A 21828-nucleotide genomic window follows, 5' to 3' on the forward strand; every position below is an offset into this window, starting at 1 on the left:
TTCACAAAACGAGACTAGAAACATGTTCAGAAGAAGGGTAGCTTTCAAATGATGTGCTGTTTGATAAGCTTTGACAAAAAGCAAAAAACCTCATTTGGTCTCATTTGGTCTCATTTGGTCTACCTACATAACAATAAAAAATAAAATATAATAGAATATAATCATGGAACCCCTCATTTGAAAGCCACTGACATAAGGATTTTAAATATAGAATTCCTATGCACTAGTTTTCAAACTAAATATAAATGTGCCATGTTTTTATGTGGGAGGTCCTTATAGTCAGGGGGCGGGTGGTTTATGGGGCTAGGACAATCCTTGGCAAGGAACACTTTCCATTTAAGATGCATGTTACCACAAAAAATCTTTTTACAAACTTTCAGTTTTCTTGTTTTGATATGGAGGGTTTGAGAGGAAAAGGGAGATGTGAGGCAAAAGAGGATATGTGTGGCCCTTTTAGGTTTAATGTAGGAAACAACGCTAGGAACATGTTCAGAAGAATGCTAGCTTTCAAATGATGTGCTATTTCATAAGCTTTGACAAAAAATGAAAGACCTCATTTGGTCTACCTCTAGCCTACCTCTGTAACAATAAAGATAAAATATAATTTAATATAGTAATGCGACCCCTCATTTGAAAGCTCCTGACATAAAGATTTCAAATATCCAAGTTTTATCCAATAGTTTTTGAACCAAATTTAAATTTGTCATGTTTTTCTTTGGGAGGTACTTATATTTCAAGGGTAGAGGGGTTTATGGAGCTAAGACATTCCTAGGCAATGAAAACTTCTCCATTTAAGATATATATTACTATAACAAATCTCTCTGCGAATTTTCATTTTACTTGTTTTGACAAGGAGGGTTTGGGAGGAAAGGGGAGATGGGAAGCAAAAGAGGATTTATGGGGCCGTTTTATGTTTTATGTATAAAATAAACTTTGAAAAAAGTTCATAAGAAAGATATCTTTCAAATGATGTGCTAATTGATAGCTTTTGTATAAAAAATTAAGCAACAAAATTTGTTTGCCTCCACCTCAATAGGCCTAACAGTTAAAATAATATTTTTTTAATATAGTCATGTAACACCTCATTTAAAAGCTCCTAACAAAGGAATTCCAAATAGCAATGAAAAATTCTGTCAAAAAAATTCACTCATTAATTTTAAGTTCACGGTTATATTTGTACTTTTAAGTAAAATATCAAAGACAGCAAAAAAATTCAAAAATTTGGTATCAGTTGAGAGCTGTAAGTTTCAGCAGTTTTTTTAAGGATAATTTTTATTTTGCAGAGCTATAGGGTAAGCAATTTTAGGTCAGGGAGATAAACCCGGAGATGGGAGCCAGGAGATAACTTCATCCTGGTATTCTTCTATCGCTACACCAGCTTCTTAAGTAACCTATTTGGTAATTTTTTTGTTATTCATATTATTGACTTATGAATAAAGTAAACATACCACTCAATGCCTTTTTTACACTCTTTCTAAATATAACAATCATTTTTGTTGGGAATGAACCAAAAAATCTTCTGTATAACTTTATTCATACTTCTCTATAACAACTTGATGGTTGAAAAGTCATACAGAAGACTTTATATCATTCTCCATGTGTAAAGGAAACACAATATTGTCTTTTGTTTGATTTTATAGTACTCTCTATATAGGCTAGCCTAAGAATAAATGACAATAGCCTAGCCTATTTGTTGCTTAGAGTATAAAGAACCAATGACTTTAATAGTCAAACATTGCTCACCCTTATATTTTGAAAGAGCTCAATAAAGGCAGCAAGTGGTAGGCTATGTTTACTTTGTTAAAGTTCTACTTTAGTAACTTCTGACTATCTTGGAAAGGGGTTAGGGTAGGAAAATTAAACTTTCGGTTCTGGGTCTGTCCTGGGAAGGTAAGCATCTACCTCTACTCCTACTCCCTCTAGAGGGTCCTGACCTTTGATTACCTTTAAAAATCTGTGATTTATAAAAGTGAAACCTTGTAAAATAGATCTTTTGCTTAAATGAAGGGTAAATATTTACAAAAGGGATATCCACTATACAGCTAATTGAAAATAGTACAGTCTATATATAAAGAAAAAAACCTTAGCCAAGCATTATATATAGAAAATAATGTCTAGCCAACTAGGTGGCTAATAAGAACAACCGTGTATATATATACAATCTTTAAATTAGCCAACTGGTTGGCTATTAGATCTCACTTATATATACATTGCAGCCTTAGTTAGCCGACTAGTCAGCTAATATTAGAGTTCTATATACTAAATAAGAATTAGCTAACTAGTTGGCTATTAGTGTCCAATGTATACATAAACTTTAGTTTAAAATAGCCAACTAGTCAGCTATCAATACAGTTTCTAATAGCCTACACATGTAAAATTAGCTAAATAGTTGGCTACTAAGATCCCATGTATATATAACCTTGAATATCTTGAATTTCTTGCAAACAAGAGCATGTTTGGGAGTAATGCAGCAAATATTGTGCTGGCCTTCTTCCATTCAGCTTGTAGCATAAACACATGGCCTGAAAAGAGAATATATTATTGGTAAAGTTTCTTTCTCTTACATTAGGTCTTCATGGTAAATGAGATCTGATAGCCAACTGGTTGGCTAATCTATATGTGTATATAGCTGAGACTTTAATAGCAAACTAGTTAGCTATTTTTAGGCTCTAATATGTATTAGAAACCTTATTGATAGCTGACTAGTTGGCTATTTTCAAATGAAGGCTATATATACATGGGATCTTAGTAGCCAACTAGTTAGCTAATTTTACATGTGTCAGCTATTAGAAACTGTATTGATAGCTGACTTGTTGGCTATTTTAAACTAAAGTTTATGTATACATTAGACATTAATAGCCAACTAGTTAGCTAATTCTTATATTGTATATAGAACTCTAATATTAGCTGACTAGTTGGCTAACTAAGGCTGCAATGTATATATAGGTGAGATCTAATAGCCAATCAGTTGGCTAATTTAAAGATTATATATATATATATATATATATATATATATATATATATATATATATATATATTAGTCGTCCTTATTAGCCACCTAGTTGGCTAGACATTTTTTTCTATATATAATGCTTGGCTAAGGTTTTTTTCTTTATATATAGACTGTACTATTTTCAATTAGCCATCTGGTGGTATCCCTTCCAAATACAATAATCATTTTTGTTGGAAATGAATTTTACCCCCACCCCTATAATTCAGGGTATATATTTGCACATTAGGGGGGTGGGGGCAAATTTTAAACTTACCTCCCATTTCCATTAGAAATAAAATGTACCCCCACCTCCCTAATTTGCAAATATATACCTTGAATTGATATATATAGGGGTGAGGGTAAAATTCATTTTCACCAAAAATGATTATTATATTTGGAAAGAGTGTAAAAAAGGCATTGAGTGATAGGCTATTGAGTTAGGACTAAATTGAATACACCATTCAATGGCTTTTTTATGCTGATTACAATATAATAAGTATTTCTATTGGAAATGAATTTCAGCCCCTCTCCCCTCTATATATGCCAATTCAGGGTTAGGTTAGGTATAGCCTATATAGGGGGGGGGGCTGAAATTCATTTCCGATAGAAATGCTTATTTTTTTCATAATCATCATAAAAAAAGGCATTAAATGGTGTATACACTTTAGTCCTAACTCAAAAATATGATTTTGTAGAACTTTACCCAAAAATGATTATTATATTTGAAAAGGGCATCAAGTGGTATATTCACTTTAGTTGTAACTCAATAATATGATTTGGTAAATATTTACCTACAAGCCCTCTTTTATTCTCATAGCCATAATAAATAAAGTAGTTAGCTATTTGGTTCCCCACACAATACTTGGTAGGCTACCATGACCATAGGCTAAGTGTCAGTCCCAGATGCATACTTGCCTACTCCTCATTCTTTCTTCCTAGGCCCTGATTTAAATAATTTTTGAACAAATTTTGTCCTAGGTCTAAAAATTTCGAATGTGATCTATTGCTAAAGTTAGGGCCCAAGAATGTATTTTTATGTTATTTACCTACCTCCAGTCTTTTTGTGGCTAGGCTATGTGGAATGTTATTTTTTTTCAAAAACAAGAGTACAAGTCAAGCTCTAGAATTCTCCCATCGGCCTATCCATGTAAGGAAATTGATTACAAATGCCTAAAAATCAAAATTGCAAAAATAAAGTTTCTAAGAAGCTCAATCAAATTTTTAGGATCATCCAAAAAATCATGCTTTTGGTGTATTTTTGATCAACAACTACACAGTTCCAACAGCAATGATCTATGTGTATATTTCTTGTGCTTATTTTCTCAATTTATTATCTGTATTGAAAAAAACATTGAAAAACCAGCCCTTGGTAAAAGTTATGACATGAAAAGCAGTTGATAAGAATTGGTCCACCAAACCATGGAAAATTGAGTGAGATGCTACCAAACCAATAGATCCCTATTGTCACTGACCAGGTACTCTACCAGATTTTTGCCTTATTTTGCTGGGCAATGCAATTTAATTCATTGTCTCAACATTGAATGAAATCCTCTCATTCAATATTGACAAATGTCATGTAATCCACTTTGGTAATCATAACACACATCAGCAATACCATCTCCAAGGTAACCCTCTTTCTGCAGTCTCTGAAGAAACAGATCTTGGAGTCATTGATCATCAACTAAAGTTCAGCACCCATGCAAAATTTGTATCATCATCTGCCCTCCAATCTCTTGGAATGATTAAAAGAACTATCTCTAGCAGACGTCCAAGTGTGTTTATGAAGCTCTACAAGGCACTAGTTTGCCCGCGCCTAGAGGTTTTAATGTCCCTGGCATCACCCTATTTCAAGAAGGACAAAGACATTCTAGAAAGAGTTCAACAAAGAGCAACCAAAATGTTCAAAGGCCTCAAACAAATGCCATGCAAAGAGTATTAACATCACTTGAAAGTTCCCACTTGCATACAGGAGGAAGCATGATGACATGATAACAACCCACAAAACTATTTCCAAAAATCTTCTCCCTCGTCTCCTTACCCCTCCCCCAGAACATTCTGTTGCTAGAGGTCATTCCAAAAAGACCTTCAAGCAATGCTCCTTAGTCCAAGAAAGAAGCCATTTTTTCAGCCAATGAGTAACAAACTTGTGGAATCTACTCTCTGAAAATACAGTGGCTGCTGATTCAACAGGTGCTTTCAAGAGAAGTTTGGACAAAGAATGGCTACAGCAAGAGTTCCTGTATGACTGGGAAGCTGCTGAGTCCTCAACCTCAAACCCAATGAAGTCATAATGGAGCATTACAAGGATGAAAATCCTTAATTTTGCTCCAAGCTGCAATCTAAGGTAATTTAAGATAAAATAAAAGGCATAGTAGGATCAGTTAATCCAGGGCTGCCACTATATCAGAATTTCTGAAAAATAAATCAGAACAGAGAAAAAGTCAGCTTTCCCTTTCATCACTAGAGACTGATGCATTCTTTCAATTTCACTCTCTTGCTACCTCTGCTTTCAATTTTGGCAGTAGTTCTGAAAGAAATCCATGAAATTTAACATTTGTGCAATCATATTTGGTGACATGAGATGGCTAAGACTACAATGAGGAAAATGATGAGATGACTAGGACATGTTTTGTAGATGTAGGATGACAGATTTCCAAAGAACATCTTTTTTGGTCATCCAACTTGGGCCAAACAAAAAGTACTCATCCCCAACCAGAGTGGGAAGAGACCAAAGGAAATTGAAACTTCTTGAGAGGGGAAAAAAGCAAAGGTTTGAATAGATTAGGATACTTAAGGACAGCTTTGTGGCTTGGCTGTGTAGTAAGTTATAAATAGTATTTGGTGATTTGTGCCAAATGCTTTAATCAGATCCAAAACTAAATTAAAAACCAAAATTTTTATCAAAACTTTGGGTACTTATGTATTATAGCAGCAACACTCAAGAAGTGAAGTTAGGTTAATTTTAATTAAATACACATAAGTATTATTAAAATATAATACTTTATAAACAATTTCAGGTTTTATATATTTGCACATTAGGGGGTGGGTGGGGTTAAAGTATGAGGAGTCTGCATGCAAAATGTATTGGCTACAATTATTTTGCATATTATGAAGTAAGAATTGTTTTCTAATTTCATGTTGTCCAAATTCTTCATTGTTTTATTTTGTCCACTGTTTTATTTTGTCCAGAGATGTGGTGATAGTTTATGCAAAGGGGGGGGGGGGTTGTAGGGTGGTTTCTTTGGGGAATGAAGTCGGATGAATATTATCAGTCCCAACAGTTTTAGTTTCTAGCATAAATCCTTGGGAGCTTTTGAAACATGGGGTATGGCAGTATACACAACTACAGGTTTTGTAATTGGAGCTATAGTACCTGCTGGTTTGAATGTCAATTTGATGCTATAGTAGACACACCATTGGCCATTTTCTGTGAGTAATTAACCAAAGAAAAAAAACTCCCTCCGCTCAGGGATGGGCTAATAGGAAAAGTTATGGTGATAAATCTTGATCAAATCTTTTGGTGTTATACCTTGATCTATTTGCTATACCCATTTAATGGAATTGAATTACCTTTTTAGTCATGTTGTATAGTTTGTTCTAGACTTTGCAAAGTTGTTCTAGTAGTTGTTGCATTTGTATTCCACAGGATTCCTATATGCTCTATTTTTTTTTATCCCCATTAGCACTGCTAGGAAGGAAGGAGGGGAGGGGGGCTTTTTGATTGACAAAAACAATCATCTCAGTCTGGGATAAGAAGAGGAGTAAAGCTGATTACAAGGTAAATATCCTTTTACCTTAGCAATTGTCATCTATCTGATGCTCCCAGTTCATGCAAGCTAGCTCATCATAAATCAGTCACCAGTTAGTCAATATGTTTATCTACTTTACAACTATGACAATTACTGATGGTTGTATCATTTGGAATGTACACATGGTCACTGTCACCAATAACTAGAAGGAAAGAGGTTACAGCAATCATATTACAGCTTTACAGCTTTAGTGATATTAAAAAGGGTTTGGTAGATGTTTCATGTGAGTGCCTAAGTTTAGAAGGCTGGTTAATATTAAACTTAAAAATGTTCAATGGAAGTGTAACAAGGGTAAAAAGAAGAAAATTGCAATTTATTTACCTTGATCATGTGTTTGATGATGGTCAATACTCTGTTCTGTGTCAGTGTAAAGCCATGAGAGCAGGTTTTATGCTGCATATTCTCTTGTTTGAGATGTTTCAAATAACTTCCACATTCTTGAGCTTTCAGAATGGGCTGTAAAGTGTCTTTGCCAAAATCAGCTGTGACATAATCAAATTTATTGGCTCTAGAAGAACTTGATGCTGCACTCAGTAGTTTTTCAAATAGTTTTCATGATGGTGGCTGTTGTAGTCATTTTCATCCCTTATTTGCATGAAAATGTAATATTCCTTACTTACTTGCCATGCTTTGCTTGTATTTTGTGTATGTGTGATGTTATGTATTGCTTGTGCTTTTGCTTATGCTTGCTGTTATGTATTGCTTGTGCTTTGCTTATGCTTGTATTATTTCAGGTTTTGTGACCTGGGTTTTTGAAGTATATGCTTGAAGAGACAAATCGTTACATGGTGTCAGAGTAGAAGATGGATACCTCCGTCCCATATTCTGAGCTGAACTGGGAATCGGACAATCTAAAAGAGGCTTGGACTAGATTCAAAAGTCATGCTAATCTAATGTTTGATGGACCCCTGAGCGGAAAAAGTGAGAAAATCAAGTGTGCATATCTGCTAATTTGGCTTGGTGAAAAAGGACGAGATGTGTTCAGTACTTGGACGCTAGCAGCTGATGAAAAAGACAAAATTTGTGTATACCTTGCCAAATTTGATGACTACTTTAATCCACAATCAAACCCTAGATTCTCCCGATATACATTCCACAAACGTGACCAAAGGGAAGGCAAAACTAGTGAATAATCGGCAACTGAACTGAAAATCTTAGTGCGAGACTGCTCATATGGAGCTTCGAGAGTTGACAAAATGGTCCGTGATTGCCTCATCTTTGGAACATCATCCCAGAAGATTTATGAAAGACTACTGCAATCGGGATCTAAATTGACTCTCTCAGATTCTATCAAAGTAGCAAGAACCTACACAGAAATCCAGGTACAACTTAAGACAAGGTCAGCAGAATCAACTAGTCATGGAAAACAAGAAGTTGATATCATCAAGAAGAATCAAAATAGACTGTGGAAACCCAATCGTGACCGAATTGAAAACCGTGAATGTTACTTCTGTGGCGGAGACTATTCACAGAATCACCAGTGCCCTGCAAAAGGGAAGATCTGCAGTAACTGCAGAAAACCCAACCATTTTGCACATGTCTGCTGTGGTAGCAAAAAGACTGTGAACATAATCATTTCTGAAGCTCAACAAACTGACGAACTATTCATCCATCAACTAATGATGGATAAAGCTGATGACCAGCCATATGCTAAACTAAGAATTGCCAACCAGTTCAGTGGGAAATTCAAAATTGAAAAAGGGGCACAATCTAGCATCATTATCAGGCAGACAGTGGAAAGACTGAATCCAAAACCTGCAATCCACCCTAAAAATCGTATTTGAACAAGATTGTGCGATCAGACTAGCCCTATCATGGGGACATGTAAGATCGACTGTGCCTATAAATCAAATGATAGTCAACCCATAGAGTTTTTTGTAGTGCAGTCAGCCCCTACTCCTATCCTTGCCTTCAGTGCGAGTCGTAAGCTGAACCTGATAAAGCTTATACTTAGTCTTCAATCTGGACAGCTCAGCACCGATAAGATACTCACCGAATTTTCCGACCTATTTGAAGGAGTTGGGAAACTGGAAGGTGAATGTAAAATAATCCTCAAGGAAGGTTCACAGCCATCCATTCAGCCCACAAGACGAATCCCCTTGAGTCTCCAGTCCAAATTCAAGGAAGAACTAGATCATATGGAAAACCTAGGAGTCATTGAGAAGGTGACCCATCCAACTGATTGGGTGAATTTAGCTGTGGTTTTTGAGAAACCAGATGGAACCTTGAGAGTCTGTATAGATCCTCACGATCTCAACAAAGCCATAAAGAGACCCCACCATCCTATGCCAACTTTTGAGGAAGCTGTGCAAAAGCATGTAGGCGCTAAGTACTTCTCCAAGCTAGATGCCCAAACAGGATATTGGAACTTATGTCTTGATGACGAATCTTCCGAAATGACTGAATCTTCCAAAATTCTCAACTCCATATGGGCGATACAAATTTAGACGTATGCCCTTTGGACTCAAGTCTGCACAAGATGAGTTCCAACGCCACATGGAAGAGGCATTCAGCAACCTCAAGAGATTCTCAGTAATTTTGGATGACATGATCATATCTGCTGTATCTGAAGAGGACTATGACAGAAATCTTCAAAAAATCCTTTTAAGAGCTAGAGAAAAGGGAGTCAAGCTTAACAAAGATAAGTGCATCTTCAAATCAATTTTGATACCTTACTTTGGACACATCATTTCCGAAAACGGAATCCATCCAGATCCCGAGAAGATCCGAGCAATAGAGAAAATGCCATCACCCAAATCCCAGGAAGAACTACAAACAACCCTTGGGATATTAAACTACCTCTCACGCTATATCCCAAAACTGTCAAGCCTCAATGAACCTCTTAGGACCTTAGCTAAGCAGAAGCAATTTAACTGGACGAATGAACACGAAGCCACACTCACGAAAATTAAAGCATCGATCATAACAACAATTTCGCTCTTCGATCCTACAAAAAACCAAATAGAGATCCAAGTTGATGCTTCCAAATCAGGACTCGGTGCTGTCCTGCTTCAAGAGAATAAAATTGTTTCATTCGCATCGAAATCGCTGAATGAAAAAGAGCAGAGATACTCACAAATCGAAAAGAAGCTGTATGCCATTGTTTTTGGATGTCGCCATTTTCATCAGTATCTCTATGGGCGTCACTTCCAAGTCATCAGTGACCATAAACCCCTGGAAACAATCCTCAATCGGCCGATCAATAAGTCGTCGCCGAGACTTCAAAGAATGCTGTTACATCTACAACCCTACAATTTCAGCATAATATATTGACCAGGCACTGAAATACCCCAATACCCTCTCCCAGCTCCACTTAGAAACTGAGGAACCATTGCTTCACAGAGAAATTGAATACTATGTACACTCCGTTATGAAACTAATACCAATCAGTCAAGAAAAGCTATCTGAGTTGAAACAAGGAACGCTCAGAGATCCACAGCTGCTGAGGCTGCTGAGGAAAATGGTAGAATAAGGTTGGCCCAAAAAAAGATCAATGGTTCCGTCATCCATAACTGAATTCTGGACAGTAAAAATCAATCTCAGTGTTGTTGATGACATCATCATGAAAGATGACCGTCTTGTCATCCCAGACAGCATGCAAATCGCTGTATTGCAAAGCATCCATGCTTCACATCTTGGTCTCGAGAAGACGAAAAACAGAGCCAGATCAGTCATTTTCTGGCCAAAGATGAGTCAGACAATAGAAGATTTCGTCAAGAAGTGTGATGCGTGCTGCACTTATTCTAAAGCAAATGCAAGAAAACCCTTGCTTCATCACAATATTCCCAGCTACCCATGGGAGCATGTTGGCATTGATCTGTTTTACATATCCGGAAGATAATATCTGATCATAGTGGATTATTATAGTCAATTTTTTTAAGCTGATTAGCTGGGAGTAAATACATAAACGAACCTCATAATACAGAAGCTAAAATCTCACTTCTCTTAGATTCGGGATAACCCTGATGATTACATATGATAATGGCCCACAAATCACTTCAGAAACGTTCAAGGATTTCATGAGACAGTGGGGAATACGACACAACATCTCTAGCCCGAACCATCCTCAGTCCAACGGACTCGCTGAGAAAACAGTTGGTATTGCTAAGGCCATGATCATGAAAACAAAGAAATCGAAAACTGACCTCGAGCTAGCTCTCCTTGAGTACCACAACACACCAGTCGATGGTCTAGCTTCCCCAGCCCAACTGCTAATGAGTAGAAACTTGAGATCCCTAGTGCCCTGCACCATTGAGCACTTATCTCCAAAAGTCATACCTATGCAGGAATTCATGTCCGCAAGGAATAAAGAAAGGGAAAGACAGAGACGCTACTATGATCAACATACCAAAAGCCTTAATCCGCTGCAGATAGGCCAACAAGTTCGAGTACGGTCCAACGATCAAACCTGGCAACCTGCAACAGTCCTCCGAGAAGCAGATGCGCCACGATTGTATGTAGTACAGACGAAAGCAAACAGACAATACCGCCGGAATAGAAAGCACTTGAAAGTCATGACTACAGATGAGAAGAGTTCTGATTCTGATTCAAACACTGGCAGCTTGTCAGTACACAATTCATGGCATCACTCTCCGGACTTACTCCAAACAGAGGACGTGCACTTTCGCCAAGCCAGCATGCCAGAATTGCCGGTCGCCGTTGGCCAGGAAAACACTGTGGTCTCCCTGCCTTCCGCGGCCGAAGTCGACAACAGTCTCAGAAGTTCTGTAACTACCAGGAGTGGTCGACAAGTCAAGCCACCGTCAAGAATAAACCTATGATTGACAAGCTCTTCCGAAAAGAAGGGAGATGTAATATTCCTTACTTACTTGCCATGCTTTGCTTGTATTTTGTGTATGTGTGCTGTTATGTATTGCTTGTGCTTTTGCTTATGCTTGCTGTTATGTATTGCTTGTGCTTTGCTTATGCTTGTATTATTTCAGGTTTTGTGACCTGGGTTTTTGAAGTATATGCTTGAAGAGACAAATCGTTACAAAAACAAGCTTTCAACAACCAAAAATGGTGTTCCCTTTCCAGTTCAACTCTGGTCTTGAGGCAGAATTGATTTGGAGCTCTTGGTTGGGTTCAGCTACAGATTGATAAGAGGAGGATGTAAGCAAAAATCTACTTCTGACAAATAAATCCAGCATGGAAACAGCTTCAGGTAGATCATTCCCTATACAGTTCTAATCTGGCCTTGAGGCAGAATTGAACACTAGTCATTTGTCAGTTCCAGCAAGAGATTGATAAGAAAAGGATGGAAGCAAAGCCATACTTTTGACAAACAAAACCAGCAGGAAAACATGTTTATGCAGATCATTCCCTATGCAGTTCTAATCTGGTCTCAAGGTAGAATTGAACTGGAGTTTTTAGGTCCAACAATAGGAGGATGGAAGCCAAAACTTAATTTTGACAAACAAACCCAGCATGAAAACAGGTTCTTGTGGATTGTTCCCCATGCAATTCTTCTCTGGCCTTGAGACAGAGCTGAACTGGAGCTTTTTCAAGTTCAACAAAAGATAAATAAGAAGAGGATAGAAGCAAAATATACTTCTGACAAACAAGGCCAGCATGAAAGCAGACTTCTATATATTAATGCCTTCCATCCAGCTCCTGTCCTTGTGCAAATGAGCCCTGGGTCTGTTGATGTAGAAAAGAAAAGCTGGATTTTGATAGTCTCTATCACAACTTGAAGCTTTATTTATATTACTTCCTAGGGATGTGTGGGGTTTTGAGTTTTATCAAATGCTGTATAAAGGGGAGAATTTTTGAAGTAATTACCTGAAGTTGCAGCTTGGAGCAATCTTAAGAATTTTTCATTGTGAAGCTCTAGATTTAATGATCAGCAAATTGTTTACAGTGTTGCTTAGTGATCAGTTGCAGTTGGATTATTAGTAGATTCCCAGTCAAGTTTACACTCTCTAGCAAACCACTTAAAATCTAGCCTTCATTTCCAACATCAAAAGAGTTGGCAGTAACTTTCTTCAGAGGGTTTTTTCTAATCATTGATAATCCTTGTGGAAAAGACTTTGTTGCTATATACAAATGTTGGGGGTTTTAGTTTAGTTAGTCTTGCAGGGTAAGAAAATTCCTACATGCCAGATACCATTTTAGTAGCATGTCTTCCAGAACTTTAACTCTTTTAAGGTATTTTGATACCATAAAGAATCACCCTACCTTGTCCATTACAAACTTTTTTAGTTTGTATGACCAAATTATTTAGAATTAATTAGGCAGTCTTGTCATAACTTACATAGCTTATCTAAGAGATCCAAATAAATGAAAGAAAACTAAAAGCTGACACCTACTTTCCCAGAAATCTTCAAAAAACCATTTGACTTTTCCAGTTTTGTGTCTGAGATAGAAATATTCAGGTTTAATGAAACTGCATTATTAGTGAGTATAAATTTTGTTCTGTTGATTGAACAGAGCAGAATTTTCTTTTTAAAGCTCAGGGAAAGGCATTCCCTAAAAATATCAAGTACACCTGCTTGGATCAGATCAAAAGAAGTCTTATTGGATAATTGGACAGTTTTGAAGTTTCCTGTTGTGCTAACTGCCTTAGTTGAAATTTTTTTTTGGACACAGGATGCACATTATTTATACTGTAAAAACATTGATTAGACAGGGTTTTGCTTAACAATTAGTAAGAGATTATAGGTTTCCTTTGTTTTGAACTAGCTACACATCTAAGTTCCCTATCAATTTTAATCAAATTGCTTTGAAAGCTCCATATGAAGCTTATAAAATTTGTTAATGGGTGCTTTGTCTTTGAGACCGTCAGTCAATGCTGAGACTTACAAAATGACATTTTTGGTATCAAACATCCTTGATATGGGCAGTAATGGAACTGTCTTGGACCAAAACATTTTGATGTTTGTTGCTAGTTCTTTCCTTCTCTTGAGTCCTCATAAGTTTCCATTACAAAGAGAAATATTACCCTTCTCCGCCCTTGGGCAGAATCTTGAACTCTTTCCACAGGGTACTCTTGAACTCTTTTCTTTGGGAGGTACTTATATTCAGGGGTAGGGGGGTTTATGGAGCTAGGACATTCCTAGGCAATGAAAACTTCTCCATTTAAGATATATCTTACTATAACAAATCTCTCTACGAATTTTCATTTTACTTGTTTTGACAAGGAGGGTTTGGGAGGAAAGGGGAGATGGGAGACAAAAGAGGATTTATGGGGCCGTTTTAGGTTTGATGTATAAAATAACCTTTTAAAAAAGTTTAGAAGAAAGATAGCTTTCAAATTATGTGCTGATTTATAGCTTTTGAATAAAAAATTAAGCAACAAAATTTGTTTGCCTCCACCTCAATAGGCCTAACAGTTAAAATAATATTTTTTAAATATAGTCATGTAACACCTCATTTAAAAGCTCCTAACAAAGGAATTCCAAATAAAAATGAAAAATTCTGTCAAAAAAATTTCACTCATTAATTTTAAGTTCCCGCTTATATTTGTACTTTTAAGTAAAATATCAAAGACAGCAAAAAAATTCAAAAATTTGGTATCAGTTGAGAGCTGTAAGTTTCAGCAGTTTTTTTAAGGATAATTTTTATTTTGCAGATCTATAGGGTAAGCAATTTTAGGCCAGGGAGATAAACCCGGAGATGGGAGCCAGGAGATAACTTCATCCTGGTATTCTTCTATCGCTACACCAACTTCTTAAGTAACCTATTTGGTAATTTTTTTGTTATTCATATTATTGACTTATGAATAAAGTAAACATACCACTCAATGCCTTTTTTACACTCTTTCTAAATATAACAATCATTTTTGTTGGGAATGAACCAAAAAATCTTCTGTATAACTTTATTCATACTTCTCTATAACAACTTGATGGTTAAAAAGTCATACAGAAGACTTTATATCATTCTCCACGTGTAAAGGAAACACAATATTGTCTTTTGTTTGATTTTATAGCCTAGTACTTTCTATGTAGCCTAAGAATAAATGACAATAGCCTATTTGTTGCTTAGAGTATAAAGAACCAATGACTTTAGGTTAATAGTCAAACATTGCACCCTTATATTTTGAAAGAGCTCAATAAAGGCAGCAAGTGGTAGGCTATGTTTACTATGGTAAAGTTCTACTTTAGCAACTTCTGACTATCTTGGAAAGGGGTTAGGTTAGGAAAATTAAACTTTCAGTTCTGGGTCTGTCCTGGGAAGGTAAGCATCTACCTCTACTCCTACTCCCTCTAGAGGGTCCTGACCTTTGATTACCTTTAAAAATCTGTGATTTATAGAAGTGAAACCTTGCAAAATAGATCTTCTGCTTAAATGAAGGGTAAATATTTACCAAATGGATATCCACTATACAGCTAAATGAAAATAGTACAGTCTATTCCTATAAAGAAAAAACCTTAGCCAAGCATTATATATAGAAAAAAATGTCTAGCCAACTAGGTGGCTAATAAGAACAACCGTGTATATATATACAATCTTAAAATCAGCCAACTGGTTGGCTATTAGATCTCACTTATATATACATTGCAGCCTTAGTTAGCCGACTAGTCAGCTAATATTAGAGTTCTATATACTAAATAAGAATTAGCTAACTAGTTGGCTATTAGTGTCCAATGTATACATAAACTTTAGTTAAAAATAGCCAACTAGTCAGCTATCAATACAGTTTCTAATAGCCTACACATGTAAAATTAGCTAACTAGTTGGCTACTAAGATCCCATGTATATATAACCTTGAATATCTTGAATTTCTTGCAAACAAGAGCATGTTTGGGAGTAATGCAGCGAATATTGTGCTGGCCTTCTTCCATTCAGCTTGTAGCATAAACACATGGCCTGAAAAGAGAATATATTATTGGTAAAGTTTCTTTCTCTTACATTAGGTCTTCATGGTAAATGAGATCTGATAGCCAACTGGCTGGCTAATCTATATGTGTATATAGCTGAGACTTTAATACCAAACTAGTTAGCTAATTTTAGGCTCTAATATGTATTAGAAACCTTATTGATAGCTGACTAGTTGGCTATTTTCAAATGAAGGCTATATATACATGGAATCTTAGTAGCCAACTAGTTAGCTAATTTTACATGTCGGCTATTAGAAACTGTATTGATAGCTGACTTGTTGGCTATTTTAAACTAAAGTTTATGTATACATTAGACATTAATAGCCAACTGGTTAGCTAATTCTTATATTGTATATAGAACTCTAATATTAGCTGACTAGTTGGCTAACTAAGGCTGCAATGTATATATAGGTGAGATCTAATAGCCAACCAGTTGGCTAATTTAAAGATTGTATATATATATATATATATATATATATATATATATATATATATATATATATATATATATATATATATATATATACATTGTCGTCCTTATTAGCCACCTAGTTGGCTAGACAATTTTTTCTATATATAATGCTTGGCTAAGGTTTTTTTTCTTTATATATAGACTGTACTATTTTCAATTAGCCATCTGGTGGTATCCCTTCCAAATACAATAATCATTTTCGTCGGAAATGAATTTTACCCCCCCTCCTATAATTCAGGGTATATATTTGCGCATTAGGGGGGGCGGCAAATTTTAAACTTACCTCCCATTTACATCAGAAATAAAATTTGCCACCCCCTCCCCTAATGTGTAAATATATACCTGAATTGATATATATATATAGGGGTGGGGGTAAAATTCATTTCCGACAAAAATGATTATTATATTTGGAAAGAGTGTAAAAAAAAGGCATTGAGTAGTAGGCTATTGAGTTAGGACTAAATTGAATACACCATTCAATGGCTTTTTTATGCTGATTACAATATAATAAGTATTTCTATCGGAAATGAATTTCAGCCCCGCTCCCCTCTAGATATGTCAATTCAGGGTTAGGGTAGGTATAGGCTATATCGGGGGGGGGGGGGTTAAATTCAATTCCGATATAAAATATTAATAAATTCATAATAAGCATAAAAAAAGGCAACGAATTGTGTATAAAATTTAGTACTAACAAAATAATATGATTTGTTAGAACTTTACCCAAAAATGATTATTATATTTGAAAAGGGCATCAAGTGGTATATTCACTTTAGTTGTAACTCAATAATATGATTTGGTAAATATTTACCTACAAGCCCTCTTTTATTCTCATAGCCATACTAAATAAAGTAGTTAGCTATTTGGTTCCCCACACAACACTTGGTAGGCTACCATGACCATAGGCTAAGTGTCAGTCCCAGATACATACTTGCCTACTCCTCATTCTTTCTTCCTAGGCCCTGATTTAAATAATTTTTGAACAAATTTTGTCCTAGGTCTAAAAATTTCGAATGTGATCTATTGCTAAAGTTAGGGCCCAAGAATGTATTTTTATGTTATTTACCTACCTCCAGTCTTTTTGTGGCTAGGCTATGTGGAATGTTATTTTTTTTTCAAAAACAAGAGTACAAGTCAAGCTCTAGAATTCTCCCATCGGCCTATCCATGAAAGGAAATTGATTACAAATGCCTAAAAATCAAAATTGCAAAAATAAAGTTTCTAAGAAACTCAATCAAATTTTTAGGATCATCCAAAAAATCATGCTTTTGGTGTATTTTTGATCAACAACTACACAGTTCCAACAGCAATGATCTATGTGTATATTTCTTGTGCTTATTTTCTCAATTTATTATCTGTATTGAAAAAAAACATTGAAAAACCATTGAAAAAAAGGTTTGAATAGATTAGGATACTTAAGGACAGCTTTGTGGCTTGGCTGTGTAGTAAGTTATAAATAGTATTTGGTGATTTGTGCCAAATGCTTTAATCAGATCCAAAACTAAATTAAAAACCAAAATTTTTATCAAAACTTTGGGTACTTATGTATTATAGCAGCAACACTCAAGAAGTGAAGTTAGGTTAATTTTAATGAAATACACCTAAGTATGATTAAAATATAATACTTTAGAAACAAATTCAGGTTTTATATATTTGCACTTTTGGGGGTGGGTGGGGGTAAAGTATGAGGAGTCTGCATGCAAAATGTATTGGCTACAATTATTTTGCATATTATGAAGTAAGAATTGTTTTCTAATTTCATGTTGTCCAAATTCTTCATTGTTTTATTTTGTCCACTGTTTTATTTTGTCCAGAGATGTGGTGATAGTTTATGCAAAGGGGGGGGGGGGTTGTTGGGTGGTTTCTTTGGGGAAAGAAGTCGGATGAATATTATCAGTCCCAACAGTTTTAGTTTCTAGCATAAATCCTTGGGAGCTTTTGAAACATGGGGTATTAAAAAGGGTTTGGTAGATGTTTCATGTGAGTGCCTAAGTTTAGAAGGCTGGTTAATATTAAACTTAAAAATGTTAAAAATATTACCCTTCTCCGCCCTTGGGCAGAATCTTGAACTCTTTCCACAGGGTAAATGTTTTGGGTTAGAGGCAACACCTGCTTCACTATGGTTTTTGTTCAGTGAAGTAAAAAAAGTGATGGTGCTTGTTAGACCCCATCTTGATTTTGGCTTGTGCCTGGCTGCTCCTTCTTACCGGCAAGGTGTAAGGCTCGTCAAAAATGTCCAGAGGCAAGCAACAAAGTGCATGAAAAGCCTAAAGTATGCTTCATATGAGGAATATCTCAAGCTACCTACCCTTGTCTACAGACACGTGTGTAGTGATATGATGCTGACTTATAAACTCCAAAAGGAAAACTCCACCATCCTCAAAGGGAATCACAGTGCCAGCTATCATCTCACAAGAGAATATTCAAAGAATCTACCAAAATTAAGCTCCAGATCAAGAATCTGTCAAATGTATTTTTCAAGAAAAGTAATTAACAAGTGGAATGAAATGAAAGACTACTGTCAGCACTCCTTCCATCCAGTCTTTCAAACATCAAATTGACAAAGAATGGGAGAAGAAGTAGTGAAGGTTTGACTGGGAGTCATCAACTCAAGAGCACTACAGTTCTAGAGGACCTTAAAGCTCTCAAATGGATTAAGGGAAGGTATAGGGAAATATTCATGTTGAAGCAGCTAACAGTTTTGTGTCCCCCCTTATACCTCCTATCTTCTTCTCTGCTCAAACATGCTTGCCATGTTTGGCACCCAATCATTTCCCGAGAAGAGTCAGATAAAATTCAATACATCCAAAATATAGAGCCCTGTAAGTATTTTCTAGAAGGTGAAGTACCAGACTACTCTATGCTTCCTTAAAAAAAGTAGATTGGAAATGCTTCACTGCAGTAGATGTAAGTTGTGCCTGTGCTTTTGAAAAAAAACAGCATTAAACACTTGCATGAAAATACTGTTTATGGTAGTAATTGAATGGTTTACTGTATTATAATCTAAAGTGAGTGCTAAAAGATTTTCCAACTATTGCATTAAATACTTCAAGTCATTCTTCTTCAAGATAGCATTCTAGAAATTGTATGTTTCTCATAGGAACTACTAGAACTAAAAGATGAATTGGCTGAGTGGCTGGTCTTTGCTATTTCGAATCTTGAATTTCTTAATTGTGTTTGCAGATACAGTTTCTTCTGATAGGTTCTTCTAAGCTAATACTAATTAAATTGATAAGAAATTAAGTCAAAGTTTAGTAGAGCTTAAGTCAAAGTTTAGTAGGTGGATGGAGTTCGTCCGGAATGAGGCAGACTATGTTTGCTGACCATGTGCCTCTGGATATGGGATTTCCCCTAACTAAACACTCCATGCTAATGGGCAGCCTCAACCTGATGAGGTGGGTGGAGCCCACCCCAGGGATTCTCAGTATATAGGCAAATCCTAGCTCTTAATTAGATCCCATGACCTAGGGTTGGCTGGGCCTGGAACCCTTCACCCGAAAATTGTACTGCAATGAAAAACGATGATACTACCTCAGATGACCTACCCCTTTACTTTCCACGACCCCAGCATGTCCCTGGACTGATTTCAGACCATCGAATGAACCTTATTGACCAAGGTGGCAGACAACTTCCCATCTGGAATGTACTCACACTCAACTTTACTGGAGATAAATCAATGCTTGCCTATGAGCTAAAACGCTTCAATATAGCTGTGGATGGTCTTACGGAAAACCGTCTTGTCGGAAGAGAGTCCAAGAATATTGGTGAAGGATATCACCTGATCTGGTCTGGTGACCTTAAAAGCAATACAAATGGTGTAGGCCTCACGCTGAATGCCAGAGCCAAGAGATGCCTTCTCTCCTATAAACAAATTTCAGATAGAATACTGATGGCTCAGCTCCAGATCAAGCATAGAAAGTGGACAATTATTCTATGCTATGCTCCCACCAATCCAAGTCCTGGGGAAGTGAAGGATCAGTTCTGTGCAGAGCATTCAGCAACCCTGTCTAGAGTCCCACCCCACGACATCGTCACTCTTCTGGGAGACCTTAACGCAACGATAAATGACAGGGAGGGCGTGTGGAGAATTGTTCTCGGCTCTGTGACTCTGGATTCACTGAATGACCATGGACAAATATTCCTCCAGCTCTGCAATATGCATAATCTGGTCATATCAATCATGCTCTTTCAGAGACGAGATATACACAAATACACTTGGAATAATAACGATGGCCAGACAAAGAAGATGATTGATTGTGTTATGATCTCGGGTTGCTGGCGCTCGTCAATAATAAATTGCCGGACTTATAGGTCGGCCAAGCTTGGAAACACAGACTATAGGATGGTAGTCGCCACACTGAGGCTATGCCTGAGAGCACAAGGACAAGAAAGACGGCATCCCAAGCTTGATCTGAGATGGCTATATCTGAGATGCAACAGAAGTATGCTCTCGGTATCTCTAACCAGTTTAGCTGCTTCCAAGTTCTGGACGACTCCGAATCAGCATGGAAGTCTTTCAAAGATAATAAACTCGATTCTGCTGACAGTATCATTGGCTGCAGCAGACACAAGAATAAACCCTGGATATCCCAGGAGACTGTCTGTAATCGAGCTGCGCAGGAAGGCCCACTTAGCAAAGAATATGCCAGAGTACAGACGACTCAATGACCTGCTCAATAGCCTACTGCACAGTGATAGGAAGACCTTTGTTGACCAGAAAGCCAGCGATCTTGAAGAGGCTTCAAGGAAAGAAGACGTCTGCTCCCTCTACGAACACCTCCGTGAGCTGACAAAAGAGAAGGCTTCCGCCGTGAGCCATGTTTTGTGTGCTGACGACAGCATGCTGGATGACGATGCTGGCCAAATTTCCGCCTGGAGTAGTCATTTCTCAACACTTCTGAATGCCAAGGCAATGCTAATCACGACCCAGATCGGATTCAAGCAGCCATGACCACACCCAAGGCTACTTCCAACCTTGTATTGCAACCGTTTACCACCTCTGAGATCCAAAATGCTATAAAATGGTTAAATAATAATTGAGCCCCCAGTGTCTGTGGTGTTTCTGCAGAACTCCTCAAGTAAGGGGGTGCAGCGATGATTCTGTGGCTCCAGCTAATCTTCTCAGCTGTATGGATGATGGAAAGCATACCGAATGACGGGCGTGGTGGCATCATACTGCCATTATGGAAACGTAAGGGTAGCCGTCAAATCTGCTCCAACGATTGTGGGATCACGCTTCTCTCCGCTCCTGGTAAACTGTTTGCCATGTCACTCCTGGACAGGTGTCCCACTTTTTTCCCTAGAAAGAGAAGAGTCCACCAAGCCGGATTCATGCCTGACAGGTCGACAACGGAGCAAATTTTTACTATGCGCCAGTTGATCAAGAAGACGCGAGAGTTCCACCAAAAAGCGTGCATCGCATTCGTGGACTTAAAGCTGCCTTCGATTCTGTTGATTGCCGTTCACTTTGGCTGATACTAAGAACTACGGGTCTACCCAAGAAATATTTCTCACTTTTTGAAAAGCTGTATGAGGATACGGAAAGCTTGTTTGCATGTCAATGAAAGACGCAGTCCCACATTCTCGCTGAAGACTGGTGTCTGAAAAGGTCGCGCCGCCGCTCCCGAGCTTTTCAACTGCGTCATAGACCATTTTATGACCAGCACAAAGAATCAGCTTCAGTTCGATCTTCAGTTCGGAGTCCGGCTACTCTCTGATGCTGACTTCGCCGGCGACTTA

At 37.1% G+C, this 21828-nt stretch overlaps 2 protein-coding genes across 3 annotated transcripts in view; both read left to right on the forward strand.

Annotated features, from left to right (window-relative positions):
• Nucleotides 1–1253: 1253 nt before the first annotated feature.
• The window catches only part of LOC148956881 (uncharacterized), an 88330-nt gene continuing 67755 nt past the window's right edge, over nucleotides 1254–21828 (forward strand). The window contains exon 1 of one of the 2 annotated variants that reach the window (XM_089087645.1): nucleotides 1254–1292. The gene's annotated coding sequence lies outside the window, so the exon portion shown is untranslated. Of the gene's footprint in view, nucleotides 1293–14276; nucleotides 14329–21828 lie in introns of those variants that run through there. The other variant, XM_089087638.1, reaches the window with a different exon arrangement.
• LOC148956882 (uncharacterized) lies at nucleotides 10767–11582 on the forward strand. Its single transcript, XM_089092540.1, has one exon. The coding sequence runs from the start codon at nucleotides 10767–10769 to the stop codon at nucleotides 11580–11582; it is 816 nt and encodes a 271-aa protein (XP_088948666.1).

Source organism: Artemia sp. Qi Xiang Cuo, chromosome 1 (assembly GCF_049724085.1).
Source record: "Artemia sp. Qi Xiang Cuo chromosome 1, ASM4972408v1, whole genome shotgun sequence".
NCBI lineage: Eukaryota > Metazoa > Arthropoda > Branchiopoda > Anostraca > Artemiidae > Artemia > Artemia sp. Qi Xiang Cuo.